At 46.2% G+C, this 22,932-nt stretch overlaps 3 protein-coding genes and 1 long non-coding RNA gene across 6 annotated transcripts; 1 reads left to right on the plus strand and 3 right to left on the minus strand.

Annotated features, from left to right (window-relative positions):
- Window positions 1-9,476: 9,476 nt before the first annotated feature.
- Window positions 9,477-10,218, minus strand: LOC120705261 (endoplasmin homolog). The gene is made up of 2 exons (XM_039989712.1): window positions 9,818-10,218; window positions 9,477-9,731 (listed from the first exon to the last, which is right to left on the minus strand). The coding sequence occupies exons 1-2, from the start codon at window positions 10,184-10,186 to the stop codon at window positions 9,492-9,494; spliced, it is 609 nt and encodes a 202-aa protein (XP_039845646.1). The 5' UTR covers window positions 10,187-10,218; the 3' UTR covers window positions 9,477-9,491.
- On the plus strand, window positions 10,079-10,520 carry LOC120705262. Its single transcript, XR_005687859.1, has 3 exons — window positions 10,079-10,224; window positions 10,311-10,313; window positions 10,391-10,520. It is a non-coding gene; the product is annotated as an uncharacterized LOC120705262 (long non-coding RNA).
- A 2,629-nt stretch (window positions 10,521-13,149) lies between these two features.
- Window positions 13,150-17,829, minus strand: LOC120704502 (basic leucine zipper 23-like). 3 transcript variants are annotated; one of them, XM_039988907.1, is made up of 4 exons: window positions 17,486-17,799; window positions 17,091-17,366; window positions 16,201-17,015; window positions 13,150-13,599 (listed from the first exon to the last, which is right to left on the minus strand). In XM_039988907.1, the coding sequence occupies exons 2-3, from the start codon at window positions 17,118-17,120 to the stop codon at window positions 16,203-16,205; spliced, it is 843 nt and encodes a 280-aa protein (XP_039844841.1). In that variant the 5' UTR covers window positions 17,121-17,366; window positions 17,486-17,799; the 3' UTR covers window positions 13,150-13,599; window positions 16,201-16,202. The 3 variants fall into 3 exon arrangements, with proteins under 3 accessions (XP_039844841.1, XP_039844843.1, XP_039844842.1); XM_039988909.1 differs by lacking the exon at window positions 17,091-17,366 and having other exon boundaries at window positions 17,606-17,829; XM_039988908.1 differs by lacking the exon at window positions 17,091-17,366 and having other exon boundaries at window positions 17,486-17,798.
- Window positions 17,830-18,324: 495 nt separating this feature from the next.
- LOC120704501 (protein EARLY-RESPONSIVE TO DEHYDRATION 7, chloroplastic-like) lies at window positions 18,325-21,893 on the minus strand. The gene is made up of 4 exons (XM_039988906.1): window positions 20,978-21,893; window positions 20,362-20,528; window positions 19,249-19,333; window positions 18,325-18,875 (listed from the first exon to the last, which is right to left on the minus strand). Exons 1-4 carry the CDS (start codon window positions 21,772-21,774, stop codon window positions 18,686-18,688), a joined length of 1,239 nt encoding a protein of 412 aa, XP_039844840.1. The 5' UTR covers window positions 21,775-21,893; the 3' UTR covers window positions 18,325-18,685.
- Between the last annotated feature and the right edge of the window lie 1,039 nt (window positions 21,894-22,932).

The following is a 22,932-nucleotide window of genomic DNA, read 5'->3' on the forward strand; positions in this document are numbered from 1 at the left end:
CAAGGCATAAAAGTAAAATTAAGTAAAAGCAACCCATGAACTAGTCCTCAAAAGGTTAACAAGACTTACATAGGACTAACACAAATTATTGGAATTAACAAGCAATCATGATTTTCCAGAAATTATTGATAACATGAGGTAATTAAATTTAACCCCAACATGACATACAAGTTAACTTAAATCAAACCATTGCAAGCACTCACCAAATAAGGATTAGCCAAACCTATCTAGCTAACAAGAGTTAATATACTTCACTCAGAAATGACATAACTTGATGGATTGAACATGCAGAAAGGAATTAACTAGCAACACCTATAAAAGAAAAGAGCATAGCTAGGAACAAATTAAAAGCAAGGACCTAACTTACAGATATGATCCAAAAACAAGAATTTATCAAACTAACCTAATCTTGATAAAGCATGCCACACAATTTTTCCAATATTAATTGATGATATACAATATTTATTTTAACCCTAGCAAGTTGAACTAAACATGATTAGATTTACACAAAAGTGCACAAAACACGCACCTGAAATTTTTACAGTGGATTACACATGCAAGGAGTAAGCCACTGCGAATTTTTCATAAATTTTAGAGCAACGGAACAACCGGCAACAATTAAACTAGCTTAAACACACCCCGAATTTTTAGCAGGGGTAAAATTGATAATTCACATGCATGAATATTTTTATTCTGGATATCTCGATTTTAGAAACCTAACAAAATTTAGTTTGCATTTTTCTGATTTTTCTACGATTTTATTTCGAATTTACAAGTTCGCAGCAAAAATTTCAGAAAACCTAACTAAAACTTGCAAACCAGTCCCTGGTTTCTTGCACAAAGGTCCCTGGACTCTTTTATTTCCTTGCATCTAGGCCCTTGGCCGGATTAGAAGCAGAGGAGGGCGACAGGGAGGGCGGCGCCGCCGTTTCCCGGCGAGGGAGCTCGCCGGCGGCGAGGGCCCGGGGCGGAGGAGCAAGATGGGGTCGTGGGCTGCCTCTGGGTGCACTCGGCGCGGGCTGGGACGACCGGAGGCGAGCTCGCCACGGAAGGGGGCGGCGGCGGGAGCTCTGCTCCGCGGTGGCAGTGCTCCGGCGGCATTGGGATGGGGCGAGCGGTCCGGGGAGGTTCCGTGGGAGGCGAGGAAGCTTGCTGGGGTGCCAAATCGGGGCAGTGTGTGGTTGGAACGGCGGTGCCAGGGAGTAGGACGGGCGGCGGCGACCCAATGCGGCGGCGGCGGTGGAGCGCGGTGTTCCGGCAGCGGAGAAGCAAGGCGGCCGCGGAGCTAGGCGGTGCGAGACTCAGGGAGGCCCAGCGGCCCCGGGGCGCGCGGCGGGGGCTCGTGGGCCCGCGCAGGGGTGCTCCGCGGCGGCGAGCGGCGGAGGTTGGCGCGGCCACAGCGGCGCGGCAACATTCCAGAGGTGGCGGCCGCGGAATCCGAGGGGGAAAAGGTCGGAGAGGAGGAGGAGGTCGCGAGGAACCTCACCGTGCGGTCGAATCGAGCTGAGGAGGGCCGGTAGAGGGTGCTCGATGGGAGGGGCGAAGCTTCGGGTGGACGGCGATGACAGACGGTGGCCGCGGCGCGATTCCGGCCGGGAACGGCCCAAATCAAGGTCGGGGTGGGGCGGAGAAGACGCGGGATGAGGTGGGGCGGCTTTGGGTGGCTTGGGGCGCAAAGAACGGCGGTGGAGGACGGCCGGAGGACGCCGGCGACGGCTCAGCTCGGTGCTCGACTCAGCTCGAGCGCGAGGAGGAAGAAGATAGCGAAAACAGACACGACTCCGAGGGGATAAGGACGGGCGCGTGCACACGACGGCTGAGGTTCGTCGGGGCGATGCGTGGACACGGACGTCGAGAAGCGGCGACGGCTTCGGTGGTGTGGCGACGCGTGCGGCGCGTCGAAGCAGAGCAGGGAAGAGGAGAGTAGGAGGCTGACGGGTGGGCCCGGGCGAGAAAAATAAAGAAATCATGTTTGAATTTCAAAACGGAGATGTTCACAGGCTCAAAAATTCACCAAATTTTTACCGGAGATAGATAAAATCACCAAGAACACGATGCATCAAGAATCACTCAAAAAGCTTTTGTAATTTGGTCGCAACAAAAAGAACAAGGAGAATACTTTTGGAAATTCCTAGAATTTTGTGTCTCAGCTGAAAGATCACAAAATTCTGCAAAAATATTTTTAAAACAATATTTGAAATCTAGTATATGAATAAAATTTTTGGTGGCCAAGTTGTGTAGAAAATTTTAAACTTTCTTCACAAGCATTCATTCAAACAAGCATCAATTTAAATTTCAAACAAATACTCACATGCATATGATTCTCCATTATGCATTGATGATGCTTATGATGATGTTAAACACATGACTAATACTAATTACAGGAAATTAACACCTGGGGTGTTACAGCCTCACCCCCTTAAAAGAATCTCATCCCGAGATTCAGAACGAAATACTCTCAAGGGAAGAGGAGCAGATTAACCATCAAAGGCGGCTGGAAACAGTCATACCAGAGACAATGTTGATGCTACGATCCCTTGCAGACAAGGATTAACACTTAGAGGAAGATTAAGAGAACAGAGGGTGGTGTTAAGAAACACGGCATCTCCTTAGATTTTTGTCCAACCAATAACTTGTGCCACTTCAAGTGCTGATGCTTTCTTGCTCCGATAGTGATGGCATAGGTTGATTGGTCATCTCGGTGGATTAAACAGAGTCTCTTATTCATCACTTCTTGATGATGACAATGCTTTTAAGAAAGTACCCAAACTTGATTCTGACACGGTTCTTAAACCCGGACGAATAATTGAGTCATGTAAGGTTTTCATATCCAGAAGAAAAAAAAAATAAACTGAACAAGGAATGATGAAGAGACAAGCCGATCAAGTTCTCATGGAGCTGAGATCACGACATGAGAAAACAATATCGTGAGATTCATCACAAGGCTTATCGATAGCCAATGAGTATAGTATGAAAGATCGGTTTAAAAAGGAAGTTTTCGAACATCCTTGCTCAGGATTTACTATCTGAATTTGTTGCACGATGCTAATTGTAAAACATTTTTATTTATGCCAATGCAATCAAGGAATGATAACAAAATATTCCAACTCAGAGTGTAAATGCTCGATAACCAGGATAACGATGCACCCATGAAATGTATGATTGCAATGGTGGTGCAATGCAACAATGGGATGTTCCATGCTTAAATGAAATGGTGCATGTGATACGATGCAATTGCCATGATGCATACACCATGATGCAAGGATGGCAATACTCTTTATTGTATGCACATAAAGAGATGTATAGAGCATGAAGCATACACCTATGAGTTGATGATGCACACACGCAACACGCACCTTATGACCATTCCCTCGCGACTAATCTCGCGTTAACCCTATATCCTTGAGTAAGGATTAGAAGTTAAGACACTAGTAAGGGTTGCACAAGAAGGGATTGAGGTGAGTTATGTCACATATACCGAGACACCAGCGCGCTCCTAGTGGCTCAATCATGTGGCTGCAGCACACATGAGACCCTAGGTTCCGTCGCGGCATCAGGGTTATGTAACGAAACACCACCGCAAGAGAAATCGATAGTAGCAACCCAACAGTGCCAACAGCAAGATAAATTAACGAAACCGAAGACACCCGAAGTGTACTCAGACGCATACCCGTTAGTCAATCTACGCATTCCCGATCATGATGCAACACAATGCACTGACCAATGAGGTGATGCAGGATGTTACAATGACTCTACTCAAAAGTTATCATTATCATAAATCTTTTTAATTTCTCCAAAAATTAACTGAGCAAGAACGAAGGTACATGATTTCAAATGTTGGAATCAAAATGCCCAACATTGAGAGGTACTAGAAGATTCATTGGACCATGGATCGAAAGGTTTTGTTGACCGACATCAAGGTTTAGACAGCCAAAAGAGAAAGCAACAACACTTTTGCTGGAATAGATTCGAGGTATAGATCAAGAGTTTGGATTTGAATGACAAGCTAGACTACTGGTAAGGTTCTCACAAAACTCAAATCCCTTAACTTACAAAAGACCTTCCCAACTCAAGATCAAACTAGCAGATTACGTTGGCCTACTACCACAACACGAACCTAGGAGAACATTCAGGTAAAAACAACACATTTTAGTAAAACAATGTAACAAGCAAGGTGATCAAACCAACCCAAGATGAGATGATGCATGCACGTTATATTTGTTCCACACCCAAACAATTGCCAATAACTAGGCATACGAGGACAACCGGTGGCACAATACGTACTCTCCCTATATATACTAATCGTTCTTACGTTCGAAACTTACGTAACGTGGTTAGCATACCTACAGACAAACACAAGATATAACGAGATATACAATTCCATTTCTGGACCCCTCGTGCCAGCACTCACGAACGGTCCCCATGTGTCCTACGCCACACGGGTAACGCATATGCAGTTTCCCACATATTCACACATACATTACCATCCACTATAGAGATGGCACCCAAACGTTCGACGTTGAATGGGCAGCGCTTCATACGTTACCGGGGCAACGTATTTACTTCCCGTACAAATCGCCTTACGGGACACCCAAGGGTACACGTGTCCCCAGGTACACGGTTATGACCAACTGCATAATGAGTCTTCACCTCGTAACATTGCCTTACGAGATGGCCGTGATTACAATCACACGGTAAGAAATCCGCACTCCATATCAGGCGGCAGATAGCGACAGGCTCATTTGAATTGAGTCTTATCACCTCCTCGTATGCTCAACATACGGGACCCGCGCACGTATGAAACACGTGGGCTATTCTAAGGACTATCAGAATACTCACCTTGCTTACCTCAGCGTAGGTGCGTCGTTACAGAATAGTAGTTATGCATAAAAGTAAGGTTTAACGAGAAGTAAATGCTGGAAGTGCTGGAATAAAATAGATATATAGATGCCACCATGACTAATAAAACCTAGATAGGGCATACGAGCTATCTATCTTATTCCTTAGCGCAACTAGCGTCAAGTTTTGGAAACCAACATTTTGCAAACCAAAAAGTTAGTTTTAAACTTAATTAAGCATAAAAGTAATCATCCCCAGTGCGTTTCGGCTCTGATACCAGCTGTGACAGAACTGCCCAAATTAAACCGGCTTAAGTGCGCTAACTATCATTTTAAGTATTAATCTAGTCACTGTGCACTTAAAACGGTGTAATCCGAATGTCTGTCGGTTTAAGGATCGAAAAACACTGGAAGTCTCGCACGAAGACGAGCACAGATGATTACAAGCAGACAAAGATTCTCAAGTTAATTTACAAAGCGGAGTTATACAAACAAGTTTACGTAAAATATCAGAGTTCAAAATACAGCGGAAACTAAATAGAAGTTGAGTTAGAAGAACAACAATTACTACGATGACGTGAGGACGTCACAACAGCGGATCCCCACAATCTCACACGGATTATCATCTCCCATACGCACAAAATCTCCATTCTGCAAAGGCTCATATGAATTGAACCAATCTCTGTTAGTGCACATATGAAATGAACATGCGGAATCAAGTATCCATTCATCATGACCAGCAACACAACCAGCAAAGACAACCAGGCAATCTGATTCAGAATTATCAGCAGCAGAAGCAACTCTAGCCTTACCATCAGATTTATTTTTCCTCTTCTTCTTATTCTGCAATTTCCAATGTTCTTCAATGTTGTGAGATTTCTTCTTACAATACTTACAGAATTTCTTCTTGGGACCTTTGGACTGGGAGCGGCCTCTACCGTCATTGCTCTTGTTATGATTGTTGTTGTCGTTCAATGATCTATGCTCAAATCTGCCTCTCACATGCAAAGCGTCGCCCCTTGAGGACGAACCATCAGCCTGCACCATGCCTTTCATCTTCTCCCTGGACTGGAGTGCCTCACAAACTTCAGCAAGGGTTAGTTCATAATGACTTAATAGTATGGTGTCACGGAAACTTGCATACGAACTGGGCAAAGAGCATAACTAAAGAAGTCCTAAGTCTTCATCATCATATCAACCTCCATCGACACTAGGTCGGAAACGATCTCTTTGAAGACAGATAGGTGACTCAGCACCGAATCACCCTCCTGCATCTTAAGCGTGAATAACTTCAACTTCATATGCATCTTACTGGTTAGATCCTTGGACATGCAGATCGATTCCAGTTTGAGCCAGAGTTCTGTAGTATGTTTTCCCTGTTGCACTTCTTGCAAAATATCAATAGATAAATGAAGCTGAATCAGAGATAGGGCCTTACGACCTCTCCGCTTTTCCTCAGTGGTCCACTCATCTTTCTTCTTCTTCCTGAAGCCTTCCAGCGCCTCATCAAGATCCTGAGATTGCGCCAGAACATCATGCATCTTGACTTGCCACAGCGAGAACCTCGTCTTGTAATCCAGCGGCGGTAGATCATACTTCATCGATGCCATCGCGAAGCCCTAATGTGAAACCAAAACTCTGGTACCACTTGTTATAAGCGATGGCGAATAAATGACAAAGAACAACAAGATCAATCGCAGAGGATATGAGGATTTAACGTGGAAAACCCTCCCAATGCGGAAGAAAAAAATCACGGGCGCCAGCCAGCAAATCTTCACTATATCGGGTGTGTATTTACAACGCCTAGCGACAGCTTACAAGAGGAACGATCAATCGAGGAGTAAACTATAAAGGGTCTGTTAACGGACCTTCGCTTCGCTCGGTCAGAAGTCGACCTTTTCTTATGCAATGAATTTGGATCACAAATATAACAGCCACGACCACGGCCGGCGGTGCTATGCGCGGCGACAGGGCGAGACCGCAGCTGGCGCTGCTGCGCGTGGCAGTGGAGCGTGGCCGACGCTGCCTCCCGGGCTGGCGGCGCCATGCCTCCCGTGCTTGGATCTGGTCGGTGGTGAGCTCGGCATGTCCCTCCACGTGTTGGATCCGGCGGCGGTGAGCTCGGCGCCTGCGCCTCCACGCTGGGTTCGGCGTGCCCCCGCTCCACGCGCTTCATGTGGTGCTAGCGCTCTTGCCCCGTGGGGGCTGGTGGGCGGTGGCGGCGGCGGTTCGGGCGAGACGCCGTAGGGTGGGTCGCAGCCACGGTGGCGAGGGGCGCTTCAGCCTCCGCGGCATCCCGCTCCCTGCAGCGGGCCTCGCCGGCCTTCGCTCGCTCTCCCTCAACAAGGACCACACCAACAAGGATGACACCGGCTCTGTGCCACCGATGGCCCGCTCCCGCCACGCCACGGGATTCCCGCAGTTCGTCATCGCCCACTGCTTGTTCGCTGCCCACATTGCCCGCCTTTCAGGGGCAGTGACGCCAGCCTCGATCCAGCCGTGGTCACCACCCTCCCCACCCGCGCATTCACCGCCACCGTAGGTGGCCCTGGCAGAGCCTACGACGCTAATTCCCAGTAAGTACCAGCACTTTTACCGTGTTCGTTTCTAGTGCTTGCCGATTTGAGAAATCAAGAAGCATGTACAGCTGCTTTGTGTCGTGCTTCTCTGGTGAAAAAATATAGATCTACAAAGGGGTTATGCTGTAGCTATCATCCCTTGCGCTTCTCCATTTCCATGTTCATGCAGATTGGTGAATGTATTTTGCTATGAGTTCTATGTGCTACATTATGTGTGCTTTGTCTTCTTGATTTCATTCCAAATGTTCCAACTTGTAATAATGTCTCCTATTGTTAGAGATATGCTTGCTTTGCTGGTACTTGCAATGATCGATGTTGATTATTTTGAGAGAGATGCTTGCTTTTCTCGGGCAGAGATTTTTCTTTCATTTTGTAGAGTATATTATTTTGAATCTTGCGAAAATATAGCATGTATGGTACATGTGTATCACTCTGATATTCTTTAATTATATTTTAAAAATTCCTGGCAATTTTGTATCTCTTTCATCCATATGAATTAATGTAATTAGACTCAAGTACTGGATGGTGCCAGATAAAATGGTTCTATGGAGTGGAGAGATCTTAATTTTTACTCTGATGTGTGTGCAGCTAGTACCATGTGGTATAAGGTAAAATTGTTCAAGGTTCAGCATCTAGAACTTCATCTTACGGTGGTGTCCCCTGGTACCAGTTGCTCGGTTCAAGCTGCTAACCAGTTGCTCAGTTCGAGCCACTTGACTATGTGGTGAAGGGGTACCAGGTTGTACTAGGTAGAAGGTTGTATGGAATAACAGCAAGGTGGAAGAGAAATGTATATTGTAAATAATTCAAATATATATAAAATATTATAAACTTGAGTTGGTTCTTGAAGAGTTTGTCTATACAAGGGTACCAGCATGTACCAGTACGGATGTTCTCACTTTTATGTTTAATTGTACTTTAACTGGAGGAGCAACATTTCTTCACCCTGCATGTACCAGTACGGATGTTCTCACTTTTATGTTTAATTGTACTTATTATTAACTGGACCAGCAGCATTTCTTTAAAAAAAAAACTGGAGCAGGAGCGCCATCTCCTACAAAACAGTCCTGGTTGTTAAAAAATATTCAATAAAATATCACTTTGCAACGGTCAGTCTGTTTGAAGTTCAAAATTTGGTGGTGGGATTGAAATTAAATATAGAAGCACATCTCTAGAGGTGCCTTTATGTCCCATCATATCTATCAGCTCAACTCTTTATATCAGATTAGATTATTCTGACATGTACCTGACATGGTTTAACAAAAACAAATGAAATACAAACGAAATATATGAGGAAGAAATAAAAAGACACATAAAAAGATACAGATCTCAATACAGACTGCATGGACAGAATTAAGACACCCGCGGTTATCAGGAACAAAATCGAGTTTTCGGGTAGCGTGGCGGTTAAAGGGGTGGACGGTATTTCATATACCATTCGGATGAACGGTAAATGAAACACTATCCACCCTGACTTCTCGTACGGCCGTCGGATATGACATGTCCGATGAGGATTTGCTGCGCGTAATAGCATACAGAGGCGGATTTCTTCTTCCTCGCTCTTTCCACCGCGTTGTTCCCCTCGGCAGCTCTCGTGGTCCTGTGGCGCAGTGGTAGCAGGCTAGCAGCTGTGACCCCAAACGGCAGGATGAGCCACCTCCGCCTGTATCCTGGCCGGTGAATGGGGGAGGATCCGCTGCCGGAGAAATATTTATCAAATTATCAGTACAAGTGACTATCAAATTGTCAGTACACATGAACATGATCCAGGAGTTCAACCGTGGACTCTGTTATGAGGTCCTCTGTTCTCTCAAGCCACGCTACCGCCATAGTCCATACAAGACACAATGACTAGCACACGTGCTTTTTCGGAAGATTTGACATGTGCAACAACTAATTAGATTGAACTAAAGTTTGTATAGGTACAAAGATAGACAGGCAATAATCCCGTATCACGTTCGCATGGGAAAAATGGACGTCCACATAATCCTAACACCAGGTAGCGAGTGGAGATCCCCTTCCCCTAAACGGAGGGGTGGGGCTAGATCGATTTTAAACAACATTTCCGAACACCCTATAGCTCGTCCTTGTCGTACGACAGCTCCGACTCCTTGGCCGACTCCTTCTCTTCCACCTCGGGCTGCTCCTCAGCCTCGTCTTCCTCCTCAACTGTCGCATAAGGGCTCAGGTCCAAGCTCTTCTGCACCGACTTGTAGATGCTAGATGCGAACTCCTTGGGGTCAGGGAGGTTGAACCCACTCTCCATCAGGGCGGTCTGGTACACCAGCCTCGCCGTCTGCTTCAAGCCCTCGCTCTGTTGCATCGTTGTAAACGTCAGTCCACATGGTTTCCCCGACATACTTGTAGATCTGCAAAGCATTTGGAAGGAGTTTTTATTACCTCGCTGTCCTGGGCGACCTTGTCGCGGAGCTCCTTGATGATGGGGTGCCTGGGGTTGATCTCCAGCACCCTCTTGCCACGCATGTACGCCTGCTTGCTCGAGTCCGAGAGGGTCTGCGCTTGCATGATCTTCTCCATGTTGGCGCTCCACCCGTACTTGGAGGTGTCAACAACGCAGGGTGTGTTGTGCAGCCGGTTGCTGATCTTCACCGAGTCCACGTTCTCGCTCTCCAGGGCCTTCTTCCACCAGTCAGTCAGCTCCTTGAATGACTCCTTGAGGTCCTTGAGCTTCGAGTCCTTGCCCAGCTTCAGGCCCTCCTTGGACACGTTCTGGAACTTCTTGTCCTCGTAGTCCATCAAGTATTGCATCAGGTACTCGTCCACTGGGTCGGTGAAGAAGATAACCTGTGAAACAAATACACGTGCAATGCTAATTCACAAACTGTATCCAGAACCCAGACTCAATTTGAAAAGCAAGCTAAAAGGGATAAAGCATGTGACCCAGGGGCCAAGGCCCTGGCCCTGATTCCTGAATGATGACTATTTTACATCCAGATCAGTAACATACCTCAGAGTTTTTCTTTATTAGCCTCTCAAGGAACGGAGACTTCTCCAGCTGTTCTTTGCTACTTCCTATGATGTAGAAGATATCTTTCTGCCCAGGCTTCATCCTTGAAATGTACTCGTCAAGAGAGGCAAGTTTGCCATCTGACTTGGTACTGAAACAAGCAAACAAATACAAAATTAGCTTTATTTCTCCTACTACATATAATTAAACTTACAATGAATGAAAATAGTGGTGAAGGATGAATGTAACACCCTTGTGTTAATCGAGGCGCTAATCACGTGTTTAACTAACTAATTATGGACCTAAGCAATGTCATTAGCGTTAATCGAGTTCGCGTGTTAAACATCGGTTTAGCCGTGTTCGACCACATTTTTCTCCTTGATCCAAGTTTCAAATCAACTTTCACCCAAAAGTAAAGTTGTAGATCTTCTCTTCTTCTACAACATTTATTTTGGCCAAATTTCAAGTTCCTATATGAAATTTTGAGTTTGATCCGGTCAAATCAAGTCAAAATCGGTCAAACGGGTTCCCATGCCGGCGCCTGGACGCCGGCGACCCCTCCACGCGTCGGCCGTCAGCGTACCTCGCCTGCCGCACTCACGCGCTCGTCCTTATCCCCACAGAGTCGTGTTCATTTTCGCCCTCCTCATCTTCTTCCTCGCGCTCACGTCGCGCAGAGCACGAGCTGAGCTGCCGCCGCTTGCCACGCAGGCCATCCCCGTCGCCCCCGCTTCGATTCTTCGCGCCCTAGCCTCCCTAGCCTTGCCCCGCACCTGTCCCGCCCCTCCACGAGCTTGATTGAGCCGTTCCCCGGCCAAATCGCTCCCGCCATCGCCAGCCGCCATTGACGTCCATGCCGAAGCTTCGCCCTCGCCGTCGAACTCTCTTCTCCAGCTGTCCTCCACCCGATTCGAGCCCGCGGTGAGCTTCCCCGTGAGCTCCTCATCCTCCCAGACCTCTCCCCCCCCGATTCCGGCGCCACCGCCGCCGCCGTGTTGCTGCGAGACCACCCTACGCGGGGCTGCGCGCCACCGCCGCGCGCCCCGGGGTCGCCTTGGCCCCTGGCCGCGGGCACGCCCCGCCTCCGCCGCCGGCCGGCCACGGCTGGCCGGAACGCGCCGCGCCGCCACCGAGCCTGGCCGTGGCCACAGCCATGGGCGCGGGTGCGCGTGGGAAGGGGAGGGAGCTGGGCTGGGCTCCCACTGACAGGTGGGGCCCAGTCGTCAGCCCCCCCTATTTAGGTTTTATTCTTTTTCCAAAATCTTTTATTTCGGCTGAAAACTTTGAAAAACTGTAGAAAAATGCGAAAATGCAAACTAAATTTTGTTGGGTTTCTTAGATCAAGATCTTCAGAGAAAAAAAATACTCATACATGTGAAATGTCAATTTTGCCCCTACAAAAATTTTAGTTTGTGTTTAGGCTAGTTTATTTTGTATCTGTTGTTCTGTTTGTCTAAAAATCCTAAAAATTTTGTGGTATCTTACTCTTCACTTGTGTAGTTCACTAAAATTTTTTCAGGGGCATAGCCTATGTGCATATTTATAGATCTATTGTTGTTCAGTTTATTTTGCTAGGGCAAAAATAAATAAATGTTTTTTTGCAATAAAAGTTAATAAATTTTTCTTGCATGTAATATCAATGTATTTTCATACTAGTTAAATTTTGTTGCTTTATTTATGTCTGCAAGTTAAGTTCTTGCACGTGTTTCGCTCCTAGCCGCAGTTTTCCTTTTTGCGCTGCCAAATAATCTTTCTTTCGGTAATAGCATTGCATCATGAGCACTCGTATCATTTCATGCACTGTTTTAACTTTTGCATGGCATCTTTTTCATACGTGTAGACGTCACGAACGAAGCCGTTTACGAGTTGGTCGCTGAGCCGATCCAGGAGCCGAAAGCAGGAGAGCAGCAGGAGGACGCAGTCGAGCACGCTCCCGAAGAAGTCGCTAACCCCGCTGACTTGCAAGGCAAGCTCCGGAGCATAACCTCTATTTTCAGTATTCAATATTATTATTTAAATATTGCACATTAAGTTTTCTAGGAGTTGAATGAAACCCTAGTATGCACGTTTCTCCCTAGGTACTTATGGGTCTCTACTAGTATACAGGCACCGTTAGAACTGCTTTGCTAATTAGGAACCCGGTAGAAGCCGAGTGATTCCTGTCACTCACGAGAGATAGGTCTTGTTACTTATGGAAAAGTTACTGGAGAATGAATTGTTGAGAAAAGAAAGAAAAAATGGAGACAGGACGGAAATGGATTGGGTTATGGATATGGAATGGATGGAAAGTAAGCCTCCATCTGTGTCAATTGAGGACCATACCATTGTTGGCAGTGCTGATCAAGTTTGAACAGTACTAACCACATGCCGGAAGTAGGAGGTAGTCGAAACCGGTAAGCTCAGTACCATATATGCACCGGTAGGTGGACTTGATACTGTCTTCACCTGTGGAGCTAGTATACAAACTCATGGCTGACCCTTTGTTGGTATCGGTGGGGCTAGCAATCCCGGGTCGCAGGGCAGTTCGGCTATTCGGTGTGCATATGTGAAGGGTTGCCACATAGGGTCCGATGGGGGCCTATATGTGACGTGTGTGTTAGGTCCACCTTGCAAGGTTAAATCGGATCGATTCGCCGTGACTCGCGGATATGAGAACCTTGGTCACTTTGTCACATCGTAGTAAAGGATCAAATGAGAATAGAATTATGCGCATATGATTTACGACTGTGGTTTCCTGAAAGGATAAGATGATCAATCATGTGTGTATTAGCTGTTCAGGCAAATCTAGTGTTATTTATCAAACTAATTGGAGCTAAAATATTGAATACATGTACTTAGAATCACGGGCACAGCAACAAAGAGACATATCACCTATAGTAGACAGCTGATTTCGCATAGATTCATATCAAACTTGAGTTCAAGCACAGATGGCGGATTTTAGCTAGTTCAACTCCTTCAGATCTGGTTCAGTTCTGAACTTCATCAGAGAGCATCTGGCAACTAAAGAAAAAAACGACGATGTCCTGTCAGCTTCAGAGCTAACAAACTTGAATTGCCTCAGGCACCATAGAAGCATCATCGGCAACCAACTCACACATCACAGGTTTAACAAGATGCGTCCCTACTATAGAAGCTAGAAGTTTATACAGCGTTTCTTGGATGCAGAACGCCGAGACCCAGTAGTCTCTGAAAGGAGAGACCATACCACTCCATCCTGAAAAAGATCAATACAACACGTGTAACTTAGTTGAGAACATGAAAAATTGCTAGCAGCAGGAATGGTATCTAAGAATAAATTGCCTAGTATCCGGTTATTAGCTGTAAATTAGTAAAACCAACTATCAAGTGCTACGGTACATATCAACTTCAAGATGGATAAAAATAAGGACTATTTGAAGAATAAGATACCATCTCGCATTTGAATAATCTTATCTTTTAAGGGAGAAGACCAACAGTTAGAGACTGGATCTCAAAATTTATAGATGAGGCAAGACTCCAAGCTCACAGAATCAAGGAAGACAAAAGACAGGTTTTTCTTAGCTGGGTAGATAATGTTCATCTTTAGCTTAGGGCTAAGGCTTTCTCTCTTCCCTAAGAATCCCTCTCTGAGGTTTTTCATCTTCTCTAGTTCCACAGTTCTGTGTGGTTAGCGGACTTTTGTACAGTTTTTTTTTCGTTTCTTATAAATATATACTTTACCACAGTGGGGGCTTCCCCTGCTGTATAGCTTTAAACAAAAAAGATACCATATCCTATTTGTATTTGAATAAGTTCCATGTTGAGAGGAGCAGTAGCCACATGCAATGACAGATATACCTACGCTTCAATACAGCCTGAAATTGAAGAATCAAATGGACATACCACAGAAAGCAATGGATTCAAATTGATGACAAAAACAGCCCAAACAAAGTAAAGCAGGCGAGCCTGGTGTCTGGTGCACTTAAAGATATACAATAGGAGTACCTAAAGATCAACCTTCAAAACTGTGAATGCCCATTTTACAGGGAGGCGCCACAACTATTAAAAAAAATGCCAGCAACCAAACAAAGTACTGTGATCTTCAACAGCTAGTTATGCTTACTCTTATGCTAATACTAAATCACATTGAAATAAAATACTCTTCAAAGTTAGCACACATCAGATGTGAGTTTGAAATCACACAAATGACCAATGCATTCAACTGAGGATTCAGGATTACATATATAGCCAGGATCAAGGCAATCTCAAGTTCTCAACCATCTTGTTTATAGAAACAGAATCAAGGTGGAGACTGCCGATCTGGGCCCACACGTGATCAATGCAAGCAACAAGCCAGGCAAGAGCCGTGGCATGCAGTGCAAGCCTAGCTAGGTTGCTAACAAGACTATTGACGCATACACCTCTGCTATGTTGTGCCATAAGTCTACAATATAATGTCTAATATTTTCTTCAAAGTAAACAATGTTGCATTCTTTTTTGTTGAAACATGCACAATGTAGTGTCCTGATTTCTATTTTCTGGTAACATAACTGATTAATAGAATGGCCCACAGGTCACAGCTGGCATGTGTAGGAAAATTTTAGCGTACCTCAGTATGTTTCGATTGACCAAACATGAAACAATTAAAAGTAGCATTGAAGAAGATATATATGGAAGTGTATGACCAGTCTGAAGGCTAGTTTGATAAGTTGGTCGAGCACAACCTTACAAAGTATCCTCCTACAGGACCAACTTGTAACTACTTGTTTCAAAGATTTGAGTTGTTTTGGTGATTGAATCTAGTGAAATAAGCGCATAAGATAACGAAAAAAAGGGAAACTAGCTTTTAACCAGCCACAAGTACTTAATGTAGGTTTGCAAAGGTAGTAGGTATCCATCTGAAAAATATACCACCAAAACTCTAGCTATGGATTGACAAAATCAGAACTGAAGAGAATCTCATCTTCAGGCATGATAAGATTGGACAAAAATGCATTTGATTAGATCACAGTAAATTGAAAACACCACTAAATAATAGCTCAACGGTCCAAAAGTCAACTTATGCTCTTCTTCAATTAGGGCTATGGACGACAAAAACTTTAGAGCGTTAGAACAATAGTTCCCGAACATATATGGATTGTTACTAAATTGGTATCAAAAACTATTCACCAAAATATCATCCTACTAACACAAAATAAATTGTGAACTATGAAAAAAAACTGTCAACTTATGCCATTCTTCATGATTAGCAAAATAAATTCGGACACGTTATTGCATAAACAACTGTTATGTGGTCATCGACCTTGAATCAGAAGCCCTGCATAGATCACAATATCCTAATTATTTTTTCTTTTATCATGCAAGTCTCAAGTTACTATGTGCTGGCACCATAATCCGCGCATAACATGGTTCACAGGTGGCAGCTGGAATGTCTAAAAAGAGGGTATTAGTATCGTAGCACAAAGAATATCTAGCAAGATGAAGTATGCTGAAACAAGCAACCACAGGTATTAAATTTATAAGCACAAACAAGTATAGATCTTCATATAATTATTTGATTGTTCAATGCTGTTTAGTATCACTCGGTTCACCAGATATGAAACTATCAAAAACAGCATCAACAGAAAAAAAAAGTTTGACCATTCTCATACCTGTTTATGATAGTTAATCCTACATATTGAAAAACAAGAATTGCACTGCTAATCACATTTATAACAGTCAATCTGCTATTTCTCAAGCGAAAGAAAATAGGAACAATACCCCCTCCCAACACCCCCAGCCCACACGTGTGCAAGGTTTAATCACTTGAGTAGTTCTGACACTTGACACAATTACTGAATTGAGCACAGGGGATTACCTTCACTTCTTTTCAACATTTGGCAAGCACCCAGTAGGTACTGGGTCCACACCCCCACAGACAGGTAGCTTTGTGTATCCAGACTTTGCACTTCCCATGCATTGGATATTAGCTATATCACAGGCACCTTGTCCCAACACCTGCGCACTCATAGCCTCCTGCATTCCAGGATTGCAATACATCTGATCATTGCATCTGAAATCACAGGAGTTGGTAACCTGGGCACCACCAAGGAAGCTTCCCTGGTCAACACTAGACACCAAACCGATGTTCTTGGCTGGCCTCTGATAAGGGAAAGCACCAATCTCCCCCTCAATCCTCCCTCTGATATCAACAAGCAGGCAGCGAAGCCTGGCTACCTCCGCCTCAAGCGCGGCGTGATTCTGGAGCTTCTTCATGAGCTGCTGGTTCAAAGCCCTCAAGTGGACCACCTCATCCTCCAACGACGCTGTGTGAGCCTTCTTCTTCTCTCGGTACTTCCTCACCGCTGCTCGGTTACCAGACGGGCGCTTCTTGGTGGTGTTGTTCTCAGATGGCGATTCCGCGGTCTCAGCGGCATCCGGTGAAGCCGCAACAATCTTGGTGTGGACATGGACACAGGTGTGGGTGTGCGAATGGTCGTGGACCGGCGGGTTGCAGGTGTGGGTGTGGGTGCAAGCGTGGTGCTCTGTATCCTTCAAGATGTCATCGAAGTAGCTGTCCATGGAGCAGCTGGTGGGCGGATCGTTGCCAATTGCCGGGCACAAGAATGTGTCTGGGTTTGAGAAATCGAGGTCCCCGTCATCCATCATTGCGACTAGCAGTCGAGTTGAAGCCTGGTAAGAAAAGGATCGGATGCTTCAGCACTAACAATAGCCACAATAAGTAAAGTAAGCATACAGTAAACAAACCAAGGTCATAATCGCCCATGATTCACTCATGGCATGGCGGGCCGGTAATCTGTATTAACTAAGCAGGGGAATTCTAACGTGGGACATGGGGCCTTGAAAATTTTAGTGATTCCGTAATCCGCCTCCCAGCAAAGAACAGAATTCCACAGGAAATTGAAGCAGATAGATTTGGATTCCAGGGCTCGCAGCAAACGAACAGATTCTACGGAACAAAGCAACTTTGGCAGCAGTAAACAAAACAGGGGTATGCTTTAAAGACGCCTCTTTTAGAGATGCCTACAAATGTTGAAGCAGATTTGATAACGGCGGCTGCCATAAAGAGGGCGAATGCAACGTGGGACATGGGTTCGGTTGAACCCCTCAGGATTTAAAGAAAAGGGGGGAAATTATACTACCACTAGTACTGTAGTACTCCGCCGCTCCGCAATCCGCAGATGGAAATTGGATTGGGGGGCTCGCAGCGACGAACATCAAGGCAATCCGTTGAAGCAACTAGGCGAGGTAAGGATTCTCACCAAAGCAACAGCAGGAAGAGAGGAGGAGGAAGCGCTTGTTGTGGCGGAATGATGGATGGACACGGATCTGGATGGGCCGACGGGGATGTGTTGGGCGGCGGAGGGAGAGGACACGAGGAGCGTGTCCTCAAGCGCTGGTGGTGGTGCTGCTCGGGTGGGGTGGTGGCCCTCTTCTCGGGTTGGTGGGCGAGTGCCCGAGTGGGCCGCACACGCGGCTTCCGTCCCTTCAAGCTATCGTTGAATTTTTAGGAGACCCGTGAATGAACTTTATGGTTTTTTTTCGTCGCACCAAACTTTTTTTTAAAAAAAAACTTATACTGTCCATGTGATCGTGATCGTGCGGTTATCTCAGCCTTTAATTTAATTTTTCTTCGATGATCTTCATCTAACCATCGATTTCCTCACCCTGCTCTCAATTGGGCATCTTCTCTTGGCGATGGCGAACGGGCACCGTTCGTCGCAAGGATGCCGTGCTTGGTGAGCGTTGACCGTAGAGTCGTAGGCTCACTTTCCACCGTGTGTAATGTATGCAAGTATGCGTCATAATTGTTACATGGCCAAGTTGTGGACTTGTAATTTCCCTTGAGTTCTCTTTTCCACGATCATGCCTGAGCACTTTTTTCATTAAGAGGAAGTTTCCCTCGAGTTCTCTCGTTGAACAAATACATATATTGAGCAAATATTAGTAATTTCATGGTGTTTGTACGAGACCTGCCGCATATCAAGTTTTCACATGACATTTCTATTAGTGAACACAGTGCAGAACCAAACCAAACTGACAGACAAAAACGAGTTTGCACGCGCGCGTCTCCAATAATCCAGTGTTCGTCAGCAAGCTTTTAGTGCATTGCCAAGAAAAGCACCCCATCCCTTCCTTCTCAGGCAGCAGGTTTCAGTTTTCAGCACACAAATTTACAAGCAAACGCAGCCATTGATAGCAGTGCGTTCGAAAGTCGTGGCAAAACGAAAACGTTGGAAAAACTTGCTTGCAACTTGGATTACTGGAACATCTCCTCCTCTCCGTGAACATGCATGCTTCCCAGGATCAGTTCAGCTACCAAACGGCATGTGTGGTGTGGACTACTTGCTGTGCTTGGCACGGAGTTCCGCGACGTTCGCCTTGATGGTGGACTTGGCCAGCGTCGTGGGTTTCAGGACGCTCTTCGGGTTCAAGGCCTGCCGGATCTTGAACACGGCCCACGCCGTGCCGATGGCGTGGCCGGCGGCGTCCAGCCCTTCGTTGGTTGCAGCGGCAGCTTTGTCCCCGTACCTGCACAACACAGTTTCAGACTCTTCATAGATGTGCGTTGGATGCTGGAACATGCATCTAAGGCTCTCCGCAGTGGGACTCTCTACCCCACGCGCTAAAGATATAGCGCACTGCGCACCTGCGGAAGGGGGGAGAGAGAGAGACGGGAGTGGAGGGGAAAGGGGAGAGAGAGGAAAAAGGGAAAGATAAAAATAAAATAATTTTGATAAGTGGGTCCCGCAGAGGGTAGTTGGTATAGAGAGTGAATGAACGTGGAGAAACTAAATATAGAGAAGAGAATCTCGATGACCAGGCAATAATATTTCTTTTGGAGAGTGAATTTAGAGAGCGACGAGTGCGGAGAGCCTAATTGCTGAACAGAATAGCACAGTACTTGTGAGATACAAGCCCAGTAGTCACAGTTGATGATGTGGACAGGACGTTCTTCCCAGACACTTCTACGGCGTCACATATCTTCCCTGTTCGACAACAGCACAAGAAATGTCAGCTAACAGAGCAGCGGGGGAGCAAAACGAGCAGGTAACAAAGGACGTTACGGGTTCAGTCAGGACTACATGGCTGAAACTATTTTTTAGCTTCATGGGACACGAAGATCAGGTGGAATCAGCAACTCTTTCCTGAATTCGGAGTTACTATTATTATCCTATCATGAAGCATGGTGACAAGGAGAATACAGAGCACTCATGTAAAATAGCCAACTCCCATCTGAAGCGTATGATGATGTTGACTGCAACATCACTAGCATGTGGCCGTATTGCAAAACTAATACACACTTGCAGTGAGTTCATTGGCACAAGACTTTAGCGCCTGCTCAATTCACTAATATGAACAAGCAGAAGCTAACTCGCCATTTGTATTAGAGAAGGAAATGGTTGAAAAACAAGGACAACAAGATCACTAATATGAATCACGAAATTAGGTTATCCTTACAATTAGTGCACTTCATACCGGTGAGACTTTTATCCATAAAAACACACTGTGTCCTAGAGAAGATCACTAAAGAGCACACAAAGCATCCATTTGTCCATTATTGAGAAGAAAATAGTAAATAAATTTATATTTCCATATAAGACACAAGCTTTCTAAGTAAAATAGGCAATATTTGGTTCAGAACAATGATAGTTTGTTAACTTATGCTAGGTTAGGCAGGTGTCTGTCTTTGCATCAGTGTAAAATTGTCATGGAACTAGTGATAACTGCCATGGAACTAGGGACGCAGGCTTTGCTTTCTAGGTCGACCCAGATCTCATTTAATTGAACAAATCCAGATTTCCAAAATGTCTCAGAAGGCCAGAACTACCCATTGATATCACCACTTACATCTCTACGCAGACCATTCAGTAGTGCCACAAAGACACATGATCTTACTACAAATGTTAAACACAAATTGGCTGTAGACATTCCATTGTGAATGTTCAAGGCCAGTTTTTTTCCTTAATCTTAAACAAATGTTAACACAGATACCATTGATATAGTAAACACATACCAAATCCTTCAAGCGAAGCAAGAACAATTTCTCCAGGCAACAGGTTGAAAAATTTCTTGCCAGCTTTTGAGTTGGCCAATGAGCTTGTGAAATAGCCAGTGACCTTGACAACTCCGGACAAAATTCCAGTTGCCACTTTCTCAGATATTTGGGTCACCTTCTTAGCCCTGCGAGCAATTGTAAGCATAAATATTTTAAGGAACAGAGAAACATAAATATTTGTGTTTGTCTGAAATCATAGAGCTCAGGGAGATAATTCTCACATAATATGCCCAAATTATCAGTGTCCAATTTTTTATAACAAAATACAGTACAATCAGCTAACAAAAGAAGTTTATACCGTGCACAAACACGTATCATGCTAACCTCTGAATAATGTTTCAACACTACACTAGTCTGCCAAGCCTTAACAAGTTCAAACAACACTTCAATGAACAGCGCAATTTTAACATCAAAATCGTATTGATGGCCAGCAGTTTAATCCATTGGCAAAATCCATTCCAAACTACATATTGGTACGCCAATTTCAACATAGTTACTAGTATAATGCATCATGAATATTATACAACTATGTCTGAAGGACGTCTGAGTATGAAAAAAAAAAAACTGGCATTACCGTTTGATCCGCCTGAGCATCTCGGGGCTGACCTCGGCGTTGGCGTCGCCGGGCTGCATCCTCTTCTTGAGGACCTCATTTCCCCAATGAAGCCTGTCCACCGTGACCTCCCCGCACCAGAGTATCCCCTTGGCCAGGTGCTCGGCGCCCGTGGCGATAGCCCTCGCCACCTTACCGCCGTACTCCTCCACATTGGGCGCCACCGCCGTCCAGTAGGCGGCGGCCTCGACCTCGTCGCGCACCCTGTTCTCCAACTCCTTGGTCCCAACCACGGAATGGACGGAGAACCTGGTGTAGGTCGCGAGGAGGCCGTCGAGGCGCGGGTCGGGGTGGGTGAGCGTGAGGCCGTAGTGGAGCGGGTCGGGATTCGGGTCGTTGGCGGCGGGCGGCACGGTGAGGGAGAAGGAGTAGTGGCAGGGGTCGAGCTTGACCGCGGCGACGTCCCGCGCGAGCGGCCACTGGACCGGGTCGAGCAGCGCGATGGCGGCGAGGCTGGTGTCGCCGGAGCGGATGCGGAGGAGCGAGAGGTCCCCGGCGGCGAGCGGGTGGCTGCGGCTGCGATCGATGAGGTGGAGCTGTGCGCCGGGGATCCGGAGGAGGAGGTCCTCCGACGGCGGGGGCCCACAGGCGTCCTCAGCGGCGGTCGGCGACGAGACGGGCCCTATCTCGACGGGCGCGAGGTCGGCCATGGCGAGCGTCGGGTACAGCGGCGGCGCGGAGGGGGCGGGCCAAGGGTTGCTATTGCTGCTGTTGTTGTTGGAGTAGGAGGGGGAGCGGAAGCCGTGCGGTGACGCCATGGGATCGCGCCGGCGGGACGGATTTATAGCTCGCCGTCGGAGGAGGAGGAAGAGCCGTGGGGAGCGCGGCGACGGCGAGTCGGCGGCGACGTGGCGCTTGTATTGGGGCGCCCGGCCGCGTACGTGGCGACGGGGAGGAGGAGGGGGAGGGGGGGAAGCGGTGGGGTCCACGCGGTTGAGGAGGTGGGCCCCATTTCGCGGTTGGTGTTTTTTTTCGTTGCAATATTAATAATTTGGAGTATTAAATAAAATTTATTTATAAAATTTTTGCCCAGATGAGTTGTAAATCGCGAGGCGAATCTAATAATGCTAATTAATTCATGATTAATTTATAATTAGCGGATGATACTACAGCATCACTGTTGCAAATTATAGATTAAATAGCCTCATTAGATTCGTCTCGCGATTTACAGCTCATCTATAAAAAAAAGTTTTGTAAATATATTTTATTTAATATTTTATATATGTATCAAAACATTCGATGTGATGTTTTTTTAGGAAGTTTACAATGAAAGAGCCTAAGCAAGCGCTCCGCTGCGGCTGACTTGTGGGGTCGCGTGTGCTGTCGCTGCGGTTGCGGCGTTGCGGTGGACCTACCTGTCGGCGAGTGGTTAGCGGTAAGTCTCGTCAGGAGTTGGGAGGCGTGCGCGGCCGGTACCGCCCCACGTGGAGGTCACGTCCTCCAATAGCGGTGGACTGTTTCAATCTGTCTGACGAATGGGCCATGATTGCAGTCTAAGGCGTGGCTCTGGTCGGCGGCGGGCCATGGAGGTTTTCCACCTCGAGGAAGCAACTTGAAGAGAAAGGCCCAAGAGCATCTTTCTTCACCATGGGCGAGGCCAAAGCCCAAGTATTTCTTTTCTTTTTTTTTTCCACCAAACCAGGAGTACAAACTAGTACCTGCCGCTCAATATCTAGGAACACGGGCAGAGCAGCGGCGGCAGCAGCAGTAGCAAGGGATGGAACGGGAGCTTTCCAAGGAGCTTCAGTTCTTATTACCCAAGGGGTTACTGACCCGGAATTGATGGAAGCAATCGCTTGCCGAGAGGGGCTTGCCCTTGCCAGCAATCTCGCAATCAGGAAGGTCAGAATTGCAAGTGACAACATCAATGTTGTGAAGAACATCAGAGGCGACAGCAAAGGTATCTATGGACATAT

This window comes from Panicum virgatum, chromosome 4K, assembly GCF_016808335.1.
Source record: "Panicum virgatum strain AP13 chromosome 4K, P.virgatum_v5, whole genome shotgun sequence".
Taxonomy (NCBI): domain Eukaryota; kingdom Viridiplantae; phylum Streptophyta; class Magnoliopsida; order Poales; family Poaceae; genus Panicum; species Panicum virgatum.